This window comes from Ceratosolen solmsi, unplaced genomic scaffold, assembly GCF_000503995.2.
Source record: "Ceratosolen solmsi marchali unplaced genomic scaffold, CerSol_1.0 scaffold148, whole genome shotgun sequence".
In the NCBI taxonomy this organism is placed as follows: Eukaryota; Metazoa; Arthropoda; class Insecta; order Hymenoptera; family Agaonidae; genus Ceratosolen; species Ceratosolen solmsi.
The window spans coordinates 895,632-919,984 of NW_011948446.1; the positions used below are offsets into that span (position 1 = coordinate 895,632).

General features: G+C 25.5%; 2 protein-coding genes across 7 annotated transcripts; both read left to right on the forward strand.

The window, feature by feature from the left end:
• Window positions 1-886: 886 nt before the first annotated feature.
• Window positions 887-3,314, forward strand: LOC105366192 (ribosome biogenesis protein WDR12 homolog). 2 transcript variants are annotated; one of them, XM_011504537.1, is made up of 9 exons: window positions 887-1,113; window positions 1,436-1,521; window positions 1,584-1,794; window positions 1,862-2,002; window positions 2,073-2,248; window positions 2,325-2,395; window positions 2,472-2,718; window positions 2,929-3,061; window positions 3,132-3,314. In XM_011504537.1, the coding sequence occupies exons 1-9, from the start codon at window positions 1,043-1,045 to the stop codon at window positions 3,268-3,270; spliced, it is 1,275 nt and encodes a 424-aa protein (XP_011502839.1). In that variant the 5' UTR covers window positions 887-1,042; the 3' UTR covers window positions 3,271-3,314. The 2 variants fall into 2 exon arrangements, with proteins under 2 accessions (XP_011502839.1, XP_011502838.1); XM_011504536.1 differs by having other exon boundaries at window positions 1,635-1,794; window positions 3,132-3,313.
• A 1,267-nt stretch (window positions 3,315-4,581) lies between these two features.
• Window positions 4,582-23,749, forward strand: pbl (epithelial cell transforming 2 pebble). Of its 5 annotated transcripts, none has more exons than XM_011504538.1 (17): window positions 4,582-4,714; window positions 9,099-9,260; window positions 11,039-11,249; window positions 11,377-11,512; window positions 12,080-12,289; window positions 12,387-12,533; window positions 13,060-14,226; window positions 14,886-15,020; window positions 15,103-15,349; window positions 15,956-16,083; window positions 16,290-16,686; window positions 17,121-17,561; window positions 17,825-17,979; window positions 18,048-18,133; window positions 18,498-18,536; window positions 19,502-19,676; window positions 23,159-23,749. In XM_011504538.1, exons 2-17 carry the CDS (start codon window positions 9,197-9,199, stop codon window positions 23,282-23,284), a joined length of 3,864 nt encoding a protein of 1,287 aa, XP_011502840.1. In that variant the 5' UTR covers window positions 4,582-4,714; window positions 9,099-9,196; the 3' UTR covers window positions 23,285-23,749. The 5 variants fall into 5 exon arrangements, with proteins under 5 accessions (XP_011502840.1, XP_011502842.1, XP_011502844.1 ...); XM_011504540.1 differs by having other exon boundaries at window positions 15,965-16,083; XM_011504539.1 differs by lacking the exon at window positions 4,582-4,714 and adding an exon at window positions 5,143-5,304.
• The last annotated feature ends 604 nt before the right edge of the window (window positions 23,750-24,353 follow it).

The window sequence follows — 24,353 nt, forward strand, 5'->3', positions numbered from 1 at the left end:
ATATACCCGCTTGCTATGACAATTGTAAAAAATTATTAATTAATACTTTTTGTAACAGCATTATGGAGCTCAGTATTTATTACTAAAACTATCTCACCATTTGCTCAAATAATTAATAAAAATCGATTTTGTCTTTATAAAAATGTATTTTACTTTTATTTATATTTAAAAATGCAAATTATCAAAGCTTTTGTATTGTTGAACTGGGAAATTAGACACTGCAATATTAGTGTTATGATACCGATCAATTGTTTAATTTTTTTTTTTAATATAGCGCTAATATTGAAATATTATAGAATTTATGATTTAGTAGAATAGAATAATCATAGGCGAACAAAAATAGAGAAATAATGAGGTTTCAGAATGGAATAATAAGCCATATATTATTTGGGTAAGTTCTGTCCGAGTAAGTGATAGAGATCGAAGTTCCATGAAGTGTAGTAGCTCGTAAGTTGCTTGACATATTAATCTTCGCTTCTGGTTTTTAATTAAGATTACTAGTCAATCCTTTTATAATTGACAGGACTCGGAGGTTAATGCATCTTCTCGAATGAATAAATGATTGCATTGCATTGATAATTCGATACATATCCAGCAGCTCAGACATTTGGAAAAATCTAACAATGATAATTATTGTCTAAATAATGAAATTGCAGATAATTATATATTATTTATAATTCAATGTTTAATGTTTTAATTTTTTTTTATATAAACTTATTTAATTTTTTATTTCAGAGTATTGATCGACATTAATTTTTGCTATTTTAGTGCAGAATAATTATATGCTTATAACGGAATAGATTTGAAATCTCGCGCATTTATATTGTGATCAAATTGGAGAAATTCAGATTCTTACTGCACTTTACGTCACATTTTATTATAAATTTTAAATTAAGCTAGAGGATTTTGGAATTGAAACCACAACCTCGTGTATGCGTATTCGATCGTCGGTGTATGCAAATAGTTAATTTGTAGAATTACATTTATTTAATGTGTATCTGTAAAATTTTAATATTATTTATAAATTTCTTTATTAACTGTGATGGCTAATAGTAAAATTGCAGTTAGTGATACACCGCAAATACAAATTAGATTTGTAACAAAACAGCAACAGTAAGTTCTTAAAACACTGTATTTTTTCTAAGTTGGGTTAGTTACAAAATTACAATTAAAATTTATATAAATTTAAATAAGTAATATAAAATTATTATGTAAAATTATTATATAAAATTCAAAATGATTAATTAAATTTTTTTTAACATATTAACTTGAATTTAGATTGCATTTTCATATTTTGAATCAAAATATATTATTCATTAATTTTTCTAATTAAGAATTAAAAATTATATATTTTTACAAAAAAATAATAACTTTATTAATTGGTATTATTAACGTTGATTTTTATCATATATTTTTATTGTCATTAAATTTATAGATATGCTGTACCAGATTATCCTTTATCAGTGCCTACATCCATAATTATTTCAGAATTGAATGTTCTTGTAAATGAACTTTTAAAAGGTTAAACATTATTATAATTAATAAATTAAGAATTATATTTACTTTTAAATTTTTTTTTATAGAGTCTGATACCAGCAATGAAGAAATTGAATTTGATTTTCTTATATGTTCAGAATTTCTTCGTACCTCTTTAATAGAACATATTATCGAAAGAGCTATTTCAATAGAAGAAGTAATCAATGTTGAATATATTGTAAAACATCCTCCACCAGAACCACAAGATTGTCTTATACATGATGATTGGGTATCTGCAGTCTCTATGTGTGAAAAATGGTATTTATAATAACAAACAAATAATATATTTTTAATATATTTGTTTAATAAAAAAAATTGATTTTAGGATATTGACTGGCTGTTATGATAATACTCTTCATTTATGGACAGCAAAAGGTAAACATCATTTAACAATTCCTGGACATTCATCACCTATTAAAGCTGTAGCATGGATATCTTTAGATGGTGACATTGGAGTTTTTGTTAGGTTTGTTAGTGACAAGAATAATTAATGTATTGAACATTTATATTTATTTAACAATATTTATATTATGAAGTGCATCTCAAGATCAAACTGCAATATTATGGAAGTGGAATGTTGAAAGTAATTCTGTAGAAACTGTTCACATATGTAAAGGACATGAACGTGGACTTGAAGCAGTTGGAGTCAATTCTTTAAGTAATTTAATGGCCACTGGTTCTTGGGATACAATGCTAAAAATTTGGTCAACTTGTAAGTTTATATTTATCACTTTTATATTTTCACTCAGAATTTATGAGTTTAATTAAATTCAAGTTTATTATGTTAGCTTTGCAAGATGATAGTGAAAATGGTGAATCTGCTTCTAAAAGAAAAAAGACTGACTGTAGTAAAACACGAGTAAGTTTCTTCAAAGTATGAACTGATAATAGAATAATAATAATTATTTTCAATAAATTGAAATTTAACGTATAAGGTACCATTACGAACTATGAAAGGTCATAAAGAAGCCATTAGTGGTGTAGTGTGGTCTGATAAAACGGAAATTATTACATCATCATGGGATCATACCTTAAAAATTTGGGATACAGAATTAGGAGGTGTTAAACATGAATTTACAGGAAATAAGAGCTTTTTTGATCTAGATTATTCACCACTAAGTAAAGTACTCATTACAGCATCGGCAGATAAGCATATTCGACTATATGATCCACGATCTACAGGTTTGTGCAAAAGGAAAAAGCATATTTTCTATTTAGAATGCTTTTATTATTTTAAATTATGTACGTATAACTTAAATTCTAAATTTAGTTTAAATATTAGTTAATTGTATAAGTTTCCTATAAATATAAGTTTATAATCCTTAGTCTATTAAATTTATATTCTATATGAAAGAATTAAATCAACTGATTTTTTTTTTCTTTTAATTGTAGAGGGTGCTGTAGTTAAGTCAATGTTTACTTCACATACACAATGGGTTCAATCAATTCGGTGGTCAACAACTGAAGAACATCTATTTATGTCTGGTGCATATGATAATAATGTAAAACTTTGGGATGCTCGAAGGTATATCATATACAAATTAAAGTGTTAAAATAGTTTTATAGAGAAATTTAATCTTAGATTTAATTTTTAGTCCTAGAGCTCCATTATTTGATTTAAGTGGTCATGAGGATAAAGTACTATGTTGTAATTGGTCGAATCCTAAATTTTTGGTGTCTGGTGGAACTGATAATACAGTAAGAGTATTCAAATCAAGATATGCTGTTGTATAAATGTATAAATAAATCTTTTATAATATTTATATCTTAAATATTATCATAAATATATATTATCTTTTTATAAAAAATGTATTTTAAGTTAAAAAAAAAATAATATAAAACAAAAAATGTTAATGAAAATATTAATGAATGAAAATTTTATTATTTATAATTTACTTATTTTTAATTTATTATTATTTTTAATTCAAACATTTATTACCTTTTTCTTATGAACTTACACTTTTAACATTTTTTTTTGCTGTTTAGTTCGAGTATTATATGACACACTCGTTTAGAATTATCTACAATGAAAATGAACTTTGTTTAAAAATTAAATCTTGAAAGGTAAAATGATTTACTTGTTTCCTCGTTTATTTGCGTAAATAAATATAAATACTTGCATAATCATAGAATTCTCAGTACATGTGTACAATACCTATTAATAATTGAATTAGATGTAAATATACTTTATTATTTGAAACTTATACCTTAAAGAGGGCCAATAATAACTATTCAAAGTAAGATCAACAGAAACATTTGTTTTTTTTTTCAATTAATTAGTTACTTTCGTTTAAAAACACCGTTAAAAAAATTATCAACATTATATAAGAATAATAACAAAAAAAAGACACCAGCATAGTGTGTAAATAAAATTTAAAAAAACTATTGATAAACGTCTGTTTGAACTAGTTAAATTTTTATAAAATAATCTCTTCAAATACTTAAATGAGAAGACTCACTTCAGAAATCATGCATGTCACAGATTTAAGAATTGAGAACGCAACAGTGATGCTCTTTCCTCTCTTTTTCTTTTTCTAACGCACGCTCAGCCTTCACTAAAGTGTCGATGAGCTATACTAGGCTATTCAAAGAGAGCGAGAGGGAATGAAATGAAACTATGAAACGTGACAGAGATGCTATGAATAAGAGAGAAGCGGAAGATAGAAAACGTAATGTGTGTTGCATTCGCAAAGGTGGTGGCGGTGGTGGTGGTAGCGGTAGTGGTAGTGACGGTAGTAGTGGTGGTAGTGGTAGTGTAGTATGAGCGTGGTGGGTAACGAATCTGATTCCAACCGAATAGTGATCGTTGTGCAGTGTGCTTTCTGTGGTAGATTGGGCGTAAATGTCATTTAACGCATCGCAAAAAGGAAAGAAAAGAAAGGCGCGTTATTGAATGCAATAGTTACATTGGTTAAAGGAGCAGTAGTGCCTGCGAAACGTGTACCAGTGCGTGAACGTGCGGTGCGTGCGCGTTAATTCAAAGAGCAGCAACGCGTCCTATATGGTGAATTACGCGCTTGTGGAGGACGTGCAGCAGCAGCAGCAGCAGCAGCAGCTTCGATGACGCCTTGTCTAGAGACCGATTATGCGCGTGGAGACTACCGGAGTAGCTGAGGGTTTCGACGTTGCCGTTCCTCGTCCCCGAGACTACTCTGCAACGAGAGCACCTTTTCATAACGTACGTCCTCTGTCTGAGAGGGAGAGAGAGAGAGAGAGAGAGAGAGAGAGAGAGAGTGAGTGTTGGAGAGGGTGGGAAGGTTGGAAAGAAAGAAGAAGATAGTCGACTGTCTGACAACCTCTGTGTAACCAACTTGTTCGGCGCCTTCGCTCTTTGCGTTTTTTATTTTTTTTCTTCCACAATCCACTCTTTTTCTTATCGATTATTAATTATATTAATTATATTTAATTATTTATATTTAATAAATACTTAATTATATTATTCGTTTACGTTAAAAGAATTGGAAACAATAGAGCAAGCGAAAAAAGAAGAGGGCGAAAAAAAAGAGATAGCAAATAAAGAAAAAAGTGCATAATTGATAAATAGGGAGATAGATAGAAAGAGAGAGAGAGAGAGAGAGACAGAGAGAGAGAGAGAGATAATGATTTGAGTGCGAAAGAACCAACAGGTTTTTCAGATAGCAGATTACAATGAGCCATCGGATGCAAAATTACAATCGTGTATTAACTGTATACAAGAGATGATGCTGTTGGACGTTACACGATGGTGTTGGCGCGTATTTTGATTTTTTAGCTGCGTATTGCAAACAGGTGAACTTGAAATAATTTTGTAAAGAGAATGATTATTAAGTAAAATAATGAGGCAATGTTTCATAGAAAAAAACCTCAAAAATAAGTATTTAAAATTTGTCTTTATTTCTATACAAAATTTCGTATGTATTGTAATATTCTTAAATTTTATTTACTTAAGAACTATTATCACCAAATACCAGATAAAATCGCATTGAGCGTTTGTCCTTGGCCAATAAAAAGTATGAGTTTTCCTTAAAATTGTGTAACCTCTTAACAGTGATTACATTTTTTTTTTTTATATTTCACTAAATTTATATCAATTTTTAAAAGTATTCAAATTTCAGGAAATTTTAATTTGCTTATTTCAAATAATAAGCGCAGAATCATTAAACAATTTATTATTAAATAATTATTATATGTGTTATACGCATATTTATTTACATATTTACATATCTGTCAATATTACAAACTCTACAGTATTAGTAATTATAATTTATGCTATTTCGATAAATTGAAAAACATAAATATACTTTCATATTCAAAAAAACCATTTTACTAATATACTTGGAATCTAATCGAATCAACATTAAAAAAAAATGTTTTCATTCTGTATGTTAATATATTATTAAAAAGAATGTCGTATTTAAATTTTTAATGTTCATAAAATTTAAAAGGACGTTTTAATAGCTAATATATCAAAATGTAACGACGTATTTTTGATAACGTTATTTTTATAAAATATATTATTGAAAAATTTTCTTTGATTTTATGTAATTTAAAAAAAACTTTAAATTATAGTTTTTGAAATAATTAAATGAAAGTAACATAAATATAAGTTTTGATTCTTATCTGCAATAAATTAATGTTATTCAAATTTTATCGATATTAGCAAACAAAAAATAAGACTTTTATTAAAAAATCAAATATCACTTGACTTCAAGATATATCATTTTCATGATTTAAACGCAATTTTTTTAGTTCTTAATTATTTATTTCTTATTTATATTTTTTCAATAAAATTTATAAATATATATTTCCGAATATTTATAATCAATTTTCATTCAAATTGTATTTATTACAAATTTAATAGATTTTCTTTTTACATTCCCATAGATTCATTTAAAATATTTTGAAAATGTTCATTTCTAAAAGCATATTTTTATCTGAGTAAAAAAAACAATGTAAAATCATTTTTAAAAAACTTATAAACTTTTATTTAATATTTGAACTTTTAAAAATGAATAAATTTCATATACGTAGTTAAAAATTATGTTAAAATCTTTTTAAAATCTAATAATTATTTTCAAACAATAAAATGTAAAATAAATCACTATAAAACGAAAAATTGTAATTTATATTAAAGTCATCATAGTTTAAAATCTTTTATATTATAGATATTTTTATAATTCTTTTTCTAAATTTTTTTATAATTTATTTAATTTAATATTTTTGAATATTAATTATATTAAAAATTAATTCAATATATATGAACATTATTATATTAAAATATTCGTTTAAAACATTGAAAAAAAATTGGCTATATTAATTTTTTTAATTTAAAAAATTTTGTACACAAAAGTATAAAATGGAAATGTGTTCGAATACGAAATTTCATTTAAATGTTTAATTATTTATTCATGATGCAGAAAAATTGAGATATTAAATTTGATCATTTCAAAGAACGCTTATTAAGTTGAATAAATGCAAAAATGATAAGAATATTTTATTTACATAAAACTGAACAGTTCCAAAACACTTGTATATAGTTTGTGGTAGATTTTTCATTATCTTTCAATTTAAGTAGAAGAAAAAATAATCTGAAACACAAAAGTTTTTAATATATGAATTAAAACGAATTTATTCCTGTTAATTTTTTAATTAAACTCTTTTAAACAAAGTTTGTTAGGATTTGATTTAATTATTATTGATATTGTATAATACTATGTGAAATCTGTAAAAACTTATGTAAGGTTATCAAATTGGAGTTTCATATTTCAGTGAGTTTAAAAACTTTACTATAATAATTTGAAACTGTTAATTAAGATAATATATTATTATATATCCATATAATATATTATAATACATATAATAAATACATTATATGTATTTAATACAAAAAATTTTGTAGTTGATATCTTAAGAATTATTATTTAATGATTTTGATTGTTTATCCATAAAATTGTTAATTTAACAAATATATTGTTTTTATAAGTTTTAAGAGTAAAAATAGTTATGTCAATTTATGGAAAATATCTATTGGATACAGTTTGTAATAATATATTTGATTTATTTTTTATTAGTTTAAAGTAGTATTATTAAGTAAGACGAAATCAAGTGTTCTTTTATTATTAGCTTGTAAAAAATCTTTATGTAAATAAATTTTTACAAGTAATTTTGGAATATATTAGCCTTATTTATAGAAAAACTGGGTGACGTCACATGTAATTGTATCATCAATATTACGTCATAACAGAGATCAATCGATGATATTTTGCACTCTTGATTTTAAATAAACAGTATAAAAAATATTAAATATATAAAATTAAATAATATAAACGATATTATATTATGTCAAAATAATAAATATTTTCATTAAAGTTATACTTGGCTATAATATATAATAAAAGATATATAATTGAATTAGTAATTGATTAATTATGTATTGTATAAACAGTTAATTAATCGATACTTTTATAAATACTTTTAAATTATTTTAAGAAATAGTTGATTATTAAAACTAAATGTAAAAGGATTCGTTAAAACAATGGATAAATAGGAAATTTATACTTTACTATTGAAAGTATACTATGATTTGTTGATAAACACGATTTAACATTATTAGAAGTCCATTTAAAATATTTTTAATTAATTTCGATGAATCTGATGGGATAAATTACATTTTAATATCTTCTAATTTTTCTGACAGGAAATTAATTTATGTATATTTAATTTTAAAAATACATAAAATTTATAATAAAAGGAATTAAAGGAAAGATCATTTAAAGTTTTGAGGGATGTCATTAATTTTGGCTATTAATCGAATAATTTTTAAAGTATATAAATTTACTTTGTGAAGCAAGGCAATTTTAAATATTGACTTACTTCAAATCTTATTCCTGTAATAAATACGATTAGAAATTGATATTTCATTAATTAGTTGAACATTAAATTAGCGAACGCATTTGAAAAGTGTCTATAAAACTTTGGTGTAAATAAAGCTCATAATAATTATAATAACTAACATAAAACATTATCTTTTTAAATTATCAAATATTTCGAATAGTGTGGAATAGTAGGAATTAATAAGTTGCAGTACCAAAAAATATAAAATGAATATTCATTTATAAGCTATTGTTACTTATATTATTATTATTTAGTGATACTGTAAGCAATATAAGCTTAGAGAGACTTAAAAAATGAAAGGCTCTGTTTTATCATCTGGTAGTCTACAGTTTCTTTTGCACCTGATAAATCATATAAAATTTGGCGCTGTTAATCTTTTACCCTTTTTGCATTTTTGTGATTATACCTTATATATCTGCATATATGTATACATGGTTTAGGGTGACAAGAGAGACGGGAAGAGAGAGAGAGAGAGAGAGAGAGAGAGAGAGAGAGAAACAGGCAGACAGACAGGGACAGAAATGGATTGCGTGCTTGCGTACGTGTGCTTATGTTTGTTTCGAACTTAGAGTTAGAATCAGTAAGAGCTTAACATTATTCGGAGCACTTGAAATTGGGTTTGAGCAATATCTCGCATCGCATTACTCCCCATGTTTATTAATCCGAGATATGGCTGGTGTGTGCCTTAGGCGCGTCCCAACGAGCCTGTACTGCTGCTCGCCTGCTTCGCTCGTTGCCACCGACTTCTCGAGCAGAGGGAAAAATCTCCGACGACGTCGCAGCCAAAATGGAAGAGCAGAGCGTCCACAGCAGTACCAGCGATATAAATAGTGAGGAGGCCAAGACTGAATGTAAGTGCCAAGCTGTCGTTACGCGAGAATGTCTTAAGATGTCCTTATCGTTTTATACTTGCCGTATGATACCTACACGGACAAATTCTAGATATAAACCTCCGTTTAATTTTCAAATTTCATACGTTGACATGCGTCTGCTAGTTTATTATTGCAGATAAAATTCGAGAATTAATTTCTATGCGTGATTAAAGTTAAATTGCTATTTAGTTGATATAAAAAAAAACAAAGAAAGAAAATATTTCAAAAATAATTTTTTGCTTATAACAAACTAAACTTAAGAAGCGTTAAAGATCTGTGAATTGGTTTCGTTAAAAATAATATTTACACATGCATATTCGTAAAATGTAAATTTATATAATTTATTGCTGTAAGTTTAGAATTTTAAAGCTGAAGTATTCGGCGGATTATAATTCTTTTTAAAACAATTTTATCGTTAATATTTGTAATACAAATATGAAAAGTATAATATATTAAAATAACATCAATTAAACTCATTAACATACATCGAATTAAAAATTTTAACATGAAATTGTTTTACATCCATTCGGCTTCAAAAATTTTTAAAGTGGATATTTGTTATTAAGAATAATAAAGAAAAGGACCATCACCTTCTATTCATAGCTCGCGTATTATTGAACAGTGATTTTATTACGAACTGCTCAACAATAAATTAGTGTATTATTTTTTTTTTTTTTTTTAATAGAAAAATATATCATTAATTATTATAATTATCATGCCGTAAATTATATATGAATGAGCATAATGAAAATAATACAAAAATATGTAATTTAGTTATTTTTTTTTTAAATTGACAGTTGTAATAATTGAAATTTTGCGTTTTTGTTTGAAACGACTGTAACAATAATATCTTATAAATCAATTCGATGGGACATATTATAGTATTTTTTATATATATTTAAATGCAAAAAAAACAAATTAATAATTTGCTACAAGTTTCTATATTGATCGACAATTTTTATATAAAATTAGTAAATTTAATATTTAATGATAAAATTTGGAAAATAGTTTGAAAATATTTTTTTACAAACATTTACAATACATTTGGAATAGATTTAGAATAAATATTTTTAAAATATTTTTTAAAAATATTATTACATGTTTTGATCAAACCGTCTATTATGTCATTTATATAATTTGTATTTATTTATTGATCATTCAATTTGCAATCCGTACTAGTTAGTCTGTCTTTTTGATAAGTTTCAGGCATAAGAATTTATCTTCGCGAGTCTTTAAATATATAAAAGGCATAGATAACATCATTGATATTTAATTCTTTCACGTACTGTTTGCTGAAATTCCCAATGACCTTTGAAATCATTCCGAAATTCTATAGATTTATCTATCTAATACTTGTTTATCTATGGCTTCAATGGTTTAGAATATAATTACATGATAAATGTTCAATAGGCCATTTGTAGTAAACAAATAAGTTTGTAGATTACCGTTAAATTATGTTACAATAATATTCATTAGAATTTCTAATAAAATTGAAATCATATGCTAATATTTGGAAATCGTTGTTTTGAAATCAGTTACCCTTTGTAGGGATTTAATGTTAATTATCTTGAGAGTATTTATTAAAGGTAATATCAACTATATTTTGATAATGTTTTCAAGACTTTTTTACAAAGTTTTATCATATTTTAATCATTTTTTAAAGACAAAACAATTTTAAACTATTATATATCAAACAATATTTAATAATCTAAATAAATATTGTTTAAATTTTTAAACTTTTCAATAATTGTTTTTAGATTTAATTATACCTCGTAAAAAGAGGATATGCCTTGTTGGTGCAGCTGGCGAGGATCCTGCACTGGGCGCTGCAGCTCAACAGTTCAGTGTTCCAGTTCTTAAATCTGAGACTGGTATAGAATGCTTAGAAGACACAACTTATTGCACTTATTTTATACTCAAAAAATTTGAAGGAACTGAATATGATGTACTGTACAAAAGTGCACACAGGTAAAATTATTATATACTAATAATAAGATATTTAAATGATTAAATTACTACTTATATATATATATATATATATATATATATATATATATATATATATATATACATATTCATGTATTACTTTTATTAGGATTTTGGGGCCAACAGCCTTGTTGCAGTTGGCAGAGAAGAAGGAATCGTTACCTAGTATAAATCGACCAATGTATACACAAACTTTGTTAGGGACAGTGGTTGTATTTACTGGCTTCAGAAAAAAGGATGAATTGGTAAAAAATAACATTTCATTTATAAATAAGTAAATTAAATTTCAGAAATTTAAAATGTTATTAGCCAGACAAAAATAATTCTTTATTTAAAAAAGTATAAACTATTGCTATTTTTTAATTAATATTTAAAATATTTTATATTTATAATTTTGAATAATTTTACCTACGTAATATTGTAATAATAAAAAAGAAAGTAAATAATTATAAAGTCATATCTAATTTCTCATATTTAATTTCCAATAAAAAAATACATCATTCAATTTGAGAATATTTTATTTGAAACTGTTTATATTATGTTATGACTCATAAAAGTAATTTAATTGTACGAGAAAATTCTGTTATTATGTATTTATGTTAGTACTTATGTTATTTAATACTGAAATTGAAATTTATAAAATTTATTTATTGGTACTTTTCATTGCTATTTAGATTTTATAATTTTATTGGTTATAGTAATTGTGATTATGATTGGTTATGTGATGAATACACTATCATTTTTAATAGATAATTCATTTTTTTTTTTTTTTTTTTTTTTTAATGGATAATTTGTATTTTATATTTTTACAGACAAAACTTGTCAATATGATTCATTTCATGGGTGGCAGCATTAGAAAAGAAATGGGCTCAAAGGTTACGCATCTCATTGCAAATTGTTGTGGTGGTGAGAAATATAGATACGCAGTTACATTTAGAGTACCTATTATGTCTATGAATTGGGTTACTGCCCTTTGGGATATGAGGAATAATATTTCTAATATTAGAAATAACGATGAGTGGGTAAGATATTATTATTTATGTTCTTATCTGTCAAATTAATTGTGTCTATTGATTTATTATATGAGAATGATTATGATGTGACTAAATTATATTGCAGATTGCTACTTTCAAATTAAAACCATTTGTTGGTGCCCGTGTTTGTTTTTTTGGCTTTCCAGAAGATGAGAAGAGACATATGTGCGAAGTGTTACAACAGCAAGGAGGAGAACCTACTGAGATAGTTGATCCAAATTGTACCCATGTGGTAAGTATAAATTATGTTTTCATTTTATTATTTGTTATTATATAAGAATGAGACCAGAGTTAAGAAGTCTTTGATTTACTTTATTTTCAATGAATTCTACTTGGAAATTTCTTTCATTCTTCAATACTATACTAATTGTATATATTTATTTTATAATACTATCAGTAATATTATAATATTGTTATTTTTCATTACTATTTTTAATGAACTATTGATTCTCAAAAGTTAAGTACTAATTGTAAATTTTGTATTTAAACATATAAATAACATTGGAATATATGTTATTTGCATTTTGAAAAGAATAAAGATTCATAAAATAATTTAAAAATAGCATTAAATTTATTTGTATTACATTTTTAAGATTACAATAAGATCATAATTTAAATATTTGAAAGTACATTCAAATCATAATTTCTCAAGCTATTTATACGCATTCTTTTTTAAATTTTAATGCATCTATTTTATTTTTTTATTTTTCTGTTTCTTTTTATGTTACCATCGCGAAATTGCTTTGACACATTCTTAGGTGACAGATTTGGGTAAACGTCGTCATAGGATAACTGACAGTGCGAAAAAATCGCTACACTACTTTAAGTTACCTTATGACACTCTGCATTTCGAGTTTACTCTTGCTAATGTTCATAAGCTTTTGCCATATTCCTTCGCCTACTATAATCCTTATACCATCACCATTCCGTCACCCACCAAATCAGTATTTGCATCCCATTTATTCCGCATTAGTAAGCATAAGTATCGGCATAATAGTAAAGTGATGTCTCAAAAGACGAGCTCAAGCCAAGACTCAGCAATCTGTATGGACTTCTCCAATAATTTAATGAGTTCCTCTAACAAGTGTGTGACAATGTCATTCCGAAAAATAGATGAGGAGAACGAAGGAAATAAATGTCAACCGTATAAGTCTGGCTGTCTGAAAGAATTTTCGGATAATATATCGAATAAGCCAGGTGTAATGGAGGTTGATTCCGAAGAAGATGTGAACAAAGTACATAGAACAAAAATTATGAGACATGAGTTAGGATTAGATTATGAGAAGTCTGGCAATATTTTTAGTGCATCGATGAGTTCCCGATCCTGTTCACTCGTTACATTTTCGAGCATCAAGAAAGTGGCAATGCCACGGCGCTATATCAAGTGGAAGAAATCATCTTCCTATAGTGCAATGTCCAAGCAGGTTTCAGTTTATAATTGCAGCGAACCTAAACTTCGCTCACATAAGAGCAAGCGTCATGACTACCAATACAGTGTAATATTTCCCAATGATACTGTTGATACGACTGCTAGTGACAAAAAAAAAACGCGTAAAAGCTCAAGAACTTTCTCGAAGGCTTTGAAACAAAGTTCAGCACTGTTCTCAAAAATAAGTGAGATCGTTTTTCCTTCTACCTTCAAACAATATATGCCGGTGACACCTTATAGAGTGAGCCAGCATGGACGCAAAGAAGATGAGAGCATTACCCGACAGAAGTATACACCATTGCAAAGCCCTCTGCCAATACCAGCAAAGATGGCCAGGTTGAGTTCGGGTTCAGAGTGCAGAGTGATGAGAATGCCACATGAACAGCACAACTACTCTCAGACTCAATGCGGGTCACTATCAAATATGCATGTGCAACGATTTTGCGGAACGAATTGCAAAAAGGATGTTAAGCAGACACAGAAGTCGTTTTTAGTGGTATACTACTTTTCGGAACTCGAGGATTTGGAGAAATATTGCTCAATTTATTTGCTTTACTATTTTTTAAAAACGTTAATAGAGAATTTGAAATTATACTTTATTCATAAATATTTGTAATTTTTGGTCGTTCATACTTAGTAACAATATAATTTGTTTTTATAAAATTTGTTTAATTTCAAGAATTTATTAACTTTTTCTGGAAATAAAAAGCATATAGTAGTAGAATCTCCAAATGAATAGTCTATGTTTTAAATGTGAGCTAAACGGATATTAAATTAATATTATATTTGATTTATCATATTTTCTCTTTCTTTTTGCTTCATTATTATTATTATTATTATTATTATTATTATTATTATTACTAGTTTTTATTATAATGTGTACGCAAATGTAAAATCTTGATTTTTTACAGTTACAAGAATGAAATAACGTTGAGCTTACGTTGTATTTCAATATTGAACAGTGTTGTCTCTTGGGTTATGGGTTCATAGAATAAAAATGTTACCATTCATTTATCTTCTTTACAATATTCAAATCCTTATTCCCTCTCATACTTACATTCTTTCATTAAAAAATTATATCCTTCAGTGATTGTTTTGTATTTAATTTAAGCGTCGTAAATAGATTAAAATTAAAAAGATAATAATTAATCACAGGTTGTGGATGAATCCAATGTTAATGCGTTACCTGATTTAGCATCTGCAAGAGCACATATAGTTAAGGCTGAATGGTTTTGGATTTCTGTACAAAAAGAATTTGCAGCTGATGAAAAAGAGTACTTGTTTGAAGATGTAAGTTGCACAAAATAAGTTTTAAATTATGTCTAAAGAAAATATTTTTAACTAGAGAGAAATAATATTTATATTTGTTTAGTATTTGGAATCAGTTATGTCACCATCTACTTCAACACGGCGGGATAGTCAAGCGGCCACACCGACTACGGCATCCACAAGACGAAAACGTAAAAGACTGGCGGAGACGCTCTCGAGTTTAGTACAGAATGGTGCAGATTCACCGGCATTGCATAAGAGACGATCGAGTATAAGTGACGCTGGACACTTGAGCGTCAGTGGTAGCTTTTTAGATTGCACCGCAAGCCCAGATAAACAATTGTTAGATGGTGAGAATACGAATTTAATTTTAATTTTCAGGTTTACAAATTGAATTTTAACTCAAGAAATTATATTTGCTTTACAAAAAAAATTAAAAAAACTTTTTCTATAGCCATATAAAATAGTTTGTCTTCCTTTCCTTTATGGTTCAATGAAAGAAATGTTTTACGTGCTCGCATAAATTAATATTAAATAATTTAATCATTTCAAATCAATTTTTTGCTTATTACTATGTAATTAAAAGTAATTTATTTATATCTATAATTTGTTCATAATTCTAGATATTTATAAAACTTTTTTATCGTATGATAAAAAAATGTAAAAAAATTAGTCTATAAAGAACTATAGTTAATTATATTTTGTCTTTAAAAATTTATATATTATATAAAATAGTTATCGTGAAATGATTAAATGCATACACATTTGATTAATCGTAATTTAATAATTCAATAATATAGTTTAAGCACAATGCAATATAAAATTTATTGCATACAGCAATAATAGAATATAAACAAAAATTAAAAGAAAGTTTGGTTTTTAATTTGCTATTGACCATAATCTGAGCCATGTAGGATGGAAGACATAAAATAAAATGAATTATTGGTAAATCACAGATATTCCAGAGGTAGAAGCTGTAAATACAGAATCTACTAGAAAAAACCTTTCTCCCCGGCATCAAGTTTTCTTGGAGCTTGTGCAGACAGAGTCAAATTATGTTGGCATTCTCAGTACCATCATGACTGTAAGATAATTATTCTCTATACAATTTTTTGTTTAAAATTAATATTTATTCGAAATATTAGTTAGATTTTAGTTTGCTCTTAAAAATGTTTCTTGAAATAAAACAATCAATAATTATAAATTAATATATTATTCAAATATTAAACAGATTTTGTATATAATACATAAAAAATTAATAGTTGGATATTATTTTTATTTATTTTCTAGCTATTCAAATCACCTTTAGAAGATCTTATAGAAAACAGTGGAGAATTATTAAATAGCACAGAAGCAAAAATAATTTTTGGTAATTTTCCACCAATCTATGAAGTGCATAAAAAAATGCTTGAAGAGCTGCGTTACTGTGCGGCTCATTGGTCCGAAGAAAATAGTATAGGAAATATCTTTCTTAAATTTGCATCGGATTTGGTAAAGGCGTATCCTCCTTATGTAAATTTTTTCGAAAATACAAAGGAAATGCTGGATCAATGTGATCAAAACAAACCGCGATTTCATGCTTTTCTTAAAATATGTCAGACTAAGCCTGAGTGCGGTAGACAAAGTTTAAAGGAATTATTGATAAAGCCAGTGCAACGCCTTCCCAGTATTAGTTTATTATTAAATGGTGAGTATTATAAATTGCTCTATAAATTTTATTTACATTTAACAATATTTTTAACAGTAATTAAACAGTAGATTTAACAATATTAAGTATATATTATAATAAGTAGCAGATTATTAAATTATTTAAGCATTTTTAATATTAAATTGATTAGTAGTACTTGCACATTAAATTCAATTTTTTGTCTTGTTTCTTTGTTTCCTTCGAAATTTGTTCAAATTTAATAAAAAAAAATATAAACTTTATGATTTGTAATAGAATTTATTTTACAATTAGATAAAAAGAAGTTATTATTAATAAAATGAATGCGAGATTATTGAAATTTTAATGTAGTTAACTATATTAGTTAACTATTATTTAACGTTATTTATTGTAAAGGGAATCTTGTTTTATAGTATAATTTTTATAAATACATGTTAATAATATATAATTTTTAGATATTCTTAAGCATACAAATAAAAGTAATACAGATCATAGTGCCTTGGAAAAATCGTTAAGTAGCATTAAGGAAGTTATGACGTATATCAACGAAGATAAACGAAAGACTGAAGGTCAGCTAGCAATGTTTGATATATTTAATGAAATCGATAATTGTCCACCACATCTGGTATCCTCGCATCGTTCGTTTATTGGAAAGTGTGATGTACAAGAATTAAGTGAAGGACTAAGTGGTCGTGGTGACCATTTAGTTCTCTTCTTGTTTACGGATACGCTAGAAATATGCAAAAAGCGATCAAAAGCGTTCAACTCTATGAAGAGCCCAAATACAGTTAATGGACTGCATTCTGTTAAAATGAGTCAAGGAAAACCTTATAAGCATATCAAAATGTTATCATTAAGTACAGTAAAGAAGGTTGTTGATATTCGAGAAACAGATGGTGAGTTAATATTCTTCCAGTTAATTACGTGTTTTTATGTCTAGTAAAAGAAATATTGTTTTTTTTTCAATTTATATTATTTAATTTATATTATTTTATTTAATTTAAGCATTTAATTTTCTTTTATAATTTCATGCATTATTTTTTATATGTTTATATATAAATAAATAAAAAATCAATATTTATACATAAATATATTTACATTATACAGAAAATAATTAATAGGCTAAATTTTATTAACCTCTTTATTATAAATATTACAGAATGTCGAAATGTTTTTGCTTTAATGGTTCGAAGTAATCAAGAATTGAAAGAAAAATTATATTCTTTCACAATTACTGACGAGGAGGTGAATAAAACAAATTATTTACGTTCTTTGTGTCGACAAATGGCCAATACTGTTTGTAAAGCTGATGCAGTAAGATTTTATTGTCTCTTATAAATAAAATTTTTTATAAATAAATAAATTACATATTTTTATTTTAGGATACATTTCTAATTAGTCTCGACTCCCATCAGTTAGAAATTGATACTAGTGATGTAGCCTTAGGAACTTTAAGTAAAGCATTTAAGTAAGTACTTTTACTTTTTACTAAATAAAATAATAATTTTTTTATCTTCAAATTTGTGTCCATACATGGCCAATACTATTAGTATTCAATTAGCCTCAGTATTTTTAATTAACCTGATAAAGTTTTTTAATTGTTTAAGTAAAAATTCTTTGTAAATTTACATTTATTTTAATTAAAAATGTTACTTATTAGTTTAAATATTTTTTTTTAAATTAAATAATTATATATTTATAACTATATGTAAAAAGTAGATGAACTTTTTTCTAATAATTATTATCAGTGTTGTTAATTCATAAAATAAATATTAATCCTTGATTTGCATGAAAGCAAAACAATAATGGGGCGACGATACGTTTGGTTACAGGAGCCTATTTCATAATTTTTACCTGGAGTATATGGACCCGTATGTGTTCCTACTCAATAGCATGTGTGAAACTACATTACATATCCCACTACCGTCAGTTTTCGCACCAGGCTGTTTAAAACTTTTGAAATTGCTCTTATCCTTTATCCTCCTCTATCTGCTTAGTAGAGTTCACTACTTAACACACCTGATAGAATTAATAAGTTTGAGTTGCTTTTGTAGTGAAGTTATCAGTTCAAGAATTTCTTTTTGTTTATTTTATTGCACACACCTCTATTTATACCATTATATACTCACAGTTTATCAACTTGCCAGTGTGTGTGTATATATATAGATGAATTATATTTTATGAACATTGTGAAACTGAAATTTGAAATGTTTTATAAATAGTTATAATTAATATTAATGCTTTGTATTTTTATAGTAAAATTTAAATAATTTTATTTCTTAGTAAAACTTGAACTGTTTTTGTATATTTTGGAATTCATTATTCAGTTATTGCAAAATATGTCTTTAAGTAATTTTCTTATTTTCCTTGAATTTTTAATTACAGTAACAAGTATATCATTTAATTTATTTCGTTTTGTTTTCATAATATTTCTAGTTAATAAATTATAATACTAATACTAAATCAATTATAAAACATTAAATTGTGCATTAAAATAGCTAGATTATAAATTATAATATATTATAATAAAAAAGTTAATTAATGAGTAATAAAACTAATTTTATTAATTACTTTTGAAGAGTGCCATAGTTATTAATAATTTAAATATTAATTAGAAAATGATATTTTAATATATTAAAACAGTTTTTGTTTAATTAATTAAAATTATTTATGGTAATTCTTATTAGTAAACCAGTTTAATTGAATAAAAAAATAATGAAGTAATATGCATTTTCAAGGAGAGCAGGAAAGTTTGGCGTTTGCACTTATAATTTTATAGAAATGTCTTTTTCAGGTCTTTGTTATGAGACTTACTTTGTTTTGCTCTATGTCACAGATTTGCATCGCGTACAAGGATGAAGGTCGGCCGAGCGTTCAGTTTCAATAAGACGCCAAGTAAGCTAAAACGTGCCATGTCGACAATGATGTCGCCTTTTGGTTCGACAAACAGCCTAACTCCGGCAAGCCAGCAGCTGGCCCAAATGAGGCTTGCCAGCTGCAATAACATTAACGTTAGTTAAATAATATCCCCCTCATGCACGTAATGATGAATGATACTTTACGCTTGAACTTCGCTTACTTTTTTCCTTATACCCAAAAAATTATATCTATAAAAAAAAACAAAAACAAAAAAATATATATATAAAAGTAATTATAAAAAAAGACTTGCGGCAGACAATTAATTTAAAATTCTGATTTAGTATATTACAAGTGAAAATTATTCACGTCCGATGCATGGAGTTCTTGAAATATTGTCCTTTTTTAATTTTTGGCTTTTTCTCTTGATTGCACTGTCGCTTAATTACTTATATAATACTCCTAAATATACACATGTACATAAATATCTACATGCATACGTACATATATAAATAATGCATACGCGTGCACGTGTAAAAAGATTAACTATCATTATTAGCGTCTTTTTTTTATTGTTGATAAAATCTATTAGTATGCTATGTATATTATAAATCGAGCTAGAATTAAATGAAATAACATTCAACCTAATGACTATGCAAGGAATTCTGAGGGTTTTATTTTCAATGCATGAAAGTTTATTATTGAAAAATTTATATTGAATACTTATATAAAAGAAGTATGTATGCGTGTATAATTATACACTAATTCAAATTAATGATAAAATTTGATCTAATTATATTATAATAATGAACTTCAATAATGGAAACTGAGATTTTTAAATTATCAACAAAATTTTATGCAGTTTTGTTAAATATTTTTTGATATTTAAAGCATTCTTATATGCGTATGAGTTTGTAACATTCCTTTTACGAAAAAACATGAGTACTTAATAAATCATGAACAACTTTTATGCGCATGCCATCAAATGGAAATGCGGAAGGATATTTTGTACTTAATTAAGTAAGTATAATTTGAATGATTGATTATCCATACATATTAATTATTTTGATAAATTAAGTTAAATACGATAGATTTAACTGGCAAATTACTGGATTCCTTTTTTTTTGGTTTCTAATCTAACAGATTAATTAAATTATTTGAGGGGAGCGATCAAATGATTGACGCAATACAGTGTTTCGACTGGCTCAAAATTCTTCGCGAAATTGATTAGATAGTTTAAATTAGGAAACACATTTTCACAATTAGCGCAACTGAAATTAATAATATTTTTTACAGTAATTAAATTGTAATTAATGATCCTGCCTGAGACTTTTTAAATATAATGAATAAGAAGTTCTTGAATATTTAACTATTTTCTTTTAATGACAGAACGTTCGAGTCATTGATTATACTCTGCGAATTTATCTTAAGATAATACAGCTAAACTTTGATAAATGTGAATAAAAAATAATTGTACTATTATGTTTGAAATACGCGAAAGAATAATCTTAAGTTTTGCGAACTCATAACTTTGATTAAAAATAATTTAATTCAATATCATTCTATACATATTTGTTGATGAAATACATATATATCTTTAATATAAATATGTACGACTTTTAATTACGTGCTTTTAATTTTATTTTGTTTATTATATGTTTGGTGTGGAATTTAATAATTCTTGTTTTGATACGTAAATGTGTTAAAATAATAAGATAAAACTGTGAAGTAATAACAATGAAAATACTCTAAAAACAATTACATCGACACTGTAAACTTTGTGTCAATTAAAAATAGAAAGGTCTAATGTTAAGATTATTATTATTATTATAAAGTAATTAATACTATTATAAGGTGTTTACAATTCATATAATAAAACTATTCATTATGATTTGTTCATTATTTCAAAAATAATAAATCAAATAAAACATTAGATCTTGAAAGTATCTCATAAATATTTGGTGACGGTATTTATATATGGTATATGGATGTTTTCATCTTAAGTTTTAATTAATGAAATGCAAATGTTCATTACTATATTTATTAAACTATTTAATCTTCAGTAAAAATTAAATACAATTTTTTCCTAAGAATTGAATTATATTTTAAATACTGTTGAAAAAATATTATTTGCTGTTAAATATATCAAAGGCATGTATCATTTAATGTATTTTTATATTAAACGATATATTTATTTAATCGAAATATTATAAAATATAAATATAATTTTTTGTTAATACATTTTAAGTTAAGATTAACAATGATTTTGATTATGATAATTTGTTTAAACTTTTAACGTAATTGTAACTTGTACTTTATTATGAAAGTTACCCAACTATTTGAAATGGATACAATTTTCTATAAAATGTGCTTATGTCAAAATATATCTGTATATATATATATATATATATATATATATATATATATATATATATATACTGTAAATTTATAATTAAAATATTTTATTATATTTACAGTTTCATTAAAAATATTAAAAAAAAGAGTTTGAATATAATATCTATATACGCACAAAGGTATTGAATGATTATAGAAATTAGAATGTATTCTTTCAAATATTTTTTTATATTTTTAATGGAACAGTAAATTTAATAAAAGATTTTCTTATGTTCAATATAAGAATTGTAGAAAATTTTAAAGAAATTACTTGAGAGCCCTCATATCATGTTCATGATAGACCTTGGATACTAAAATATTACTTAATGGACAGATTTTTTTAATGAAATTCATATTTTCATACCTTTCAGCATTGTTTATATTAGTTATGAACTGACATCTTCAAGCTTTTTATATATTCTTAAAATTGTGATACCGCTTTTTATCTACGTTAATTATGTATAATAAATTTTAACGTTTGTCACAAAAAAGCAAATTATTTTAGAAGATGATAAAAGATTTTGAATGAAAATAATGTTCATTTGAATAAAATATTTTAAAGAATTTGTATGAATTTCATACTATTACTAAAATCTGTTTTTAAAACGGGCCGCATCATATAAATTTATCGAAGGACATATAGAAATGTATAAAATAATGATGTTTTATACAACCAAAAATATGAAAAAATTCTTTTTCTTTCATGAAAATTTTGCTAATACTTCTGATTAATAGAAAATTAATTTTTAATTATATCTTTATCACTTAACTTCTATGTTTTTGAATTATAATTAAATATCTCCTAATATATATTTAATATTCACTTACAGTCAATTATGCCAGTAATGTCAAATTATATGTAACTTGTATTTGTACATGATATTCAGAATTAATTATAATAAAAAAATTGAAGGTATATTAATCCGTATTAACAATGCAGAAATACTAAGTGATTTATTACTTTAGAAAATAATGGAATAAATTTTTGAACATAACTATTTTTCCAGCTAAAATAGTGTCTTATATAATTATTTATTAAGAATTACGATAATACAAAATATCACATTGTTTCTTAAATTTTTGTATAGCATAATCTCACCATTAATCTCATATCAAAAATTTATTATAATTTAACCATTGAATTTAAACAATAATAAGTTACCTTAAACTACGAAGACGTGCTCCGTCAATTTAGTAATAAATAATTTATGTGTAGATTATACTATTCTGTGTGTCTTTCCAGGAACTGGGCAACGGTGGTTCAGGTTCACCGTCACGAGACGAGGTTCTCGTTGCACCTATGTCGGTCCAGCCGACTCGCAAGGCTAAATGCAGTACCCTCAGTATGGCCTCGCTTCGAAGGTTGTAATACGTAGAAACATGTATAAAAAAATGATCAAACAATCTTATGCGTTCATCCAGTCCCAAATATTGCCGTTACAAGAACGCGTACATGTACATATGCGTGTGTTTATTTCATCTGCTGCTTCATCGACTTCTGTCACATGTTGAATATGTTACCTAACCCACATAATTAACATTCGCATACGTCATCGTTACATCTATGTACACAATAATACACTTTTTCATTATATTTTCAATAACCAGATGGCAAAAACTATTTATTTTATCTAGAATTCATTAAAAATATAATCTCGTCAAGATTGTACCATTGCATTGAAAAAGAATTTTTGTCGTTTTATTGTCTTTTGGATTATAGATGATGGAATACATTGTTGACTTGTTATTGTCTTCTGGTTTCGTTGTTTTATAAATTATATTTTATGATTATTGTTTTACTCGTGAAGAGACAGTATGCATGATGGGCTATAAGTGACTTGTTTACAATTTATTTTTAAATTTAAAATTCTTATATGTAAATAGCCAATATCTTTATTGGATCTACGTTGTATGAAATGATAGTGACGAAGAGGATTTGTATAAAAAAAAATTTGTATACTGATTTTCAATTTTTTAATTAAAGACAATGAAAATAAATTTTAATGACTAATGCATCTTAATTTAAAGAATGTGAATGATTTCAGAATTAATTATTTTAGGCAAAATTGTTATTTTTATAAATTGTATATACTTGACAGATAGTAAAAATAAAATAATTTTGTCTCATACTTAATTTTATCAAATGAATATTTTTCTATCATAAATAATTAAAATTTAATTTAAATATATCAATTATAAGTAATTGTACAACTTTGTTTATAATTATTATAACTATAATATTGTGAATAGATATACTACAGCCAATAATAATTAATATAATTATATCAATATTTTATTTTGTGCGAAATTTCCTTATTTATAAATTATTGACGAAAATCATTATCAATAGCATTCAAATTCTAAGGTCTTATCTTCTTAATCCTAGGACAAAGTTACTATAAGCTTTAATTATGTTTGTAAAGAATAATTTCATATTT

Coding starts and splice junctions, on each gene's coding strand:
- pbl (XM_011504538.1), top strand. CDS start 9,197: ATGGAAGAGCAGAGCGTCCACAGCAGTACCAGCGATATAAATAGTGAG. Junction 11,513..12,079: donor TCAGAAAAAAGGATGAATTG/GTAAAAAATAAC, acceptor ATATTTTTACAG/ACAAAACTTGTCAATATGAT. Junction 19,677..23,158: donor CCAGCTGCAATAACATTAAC/GTTAGTTAAATA, acceptor GTGTCTTTCCAG/GAACTGGGCAACGGTGGTTC.
- LOC105366192 (XM_011504537.1), top strand. CDS start 1,043: ATGGCTAATAGTAAAATTGCAGTTAGTGATACACCGCAAATACAAATT. Junction 1,522..1,583: donor TGTAAATGAACTTTTAAAAG/GTTAAACATTAT, acceptor TTTTTTTTATAG/AGTCTGATACCAGCAATGAA. Junction 3,062..3,131: donor AAACTTTGGGATGCTCGAAG/GTATATCATATA, acceptor TTTAATTTTTAG/TCCTAGAGCTCCATTATTTG.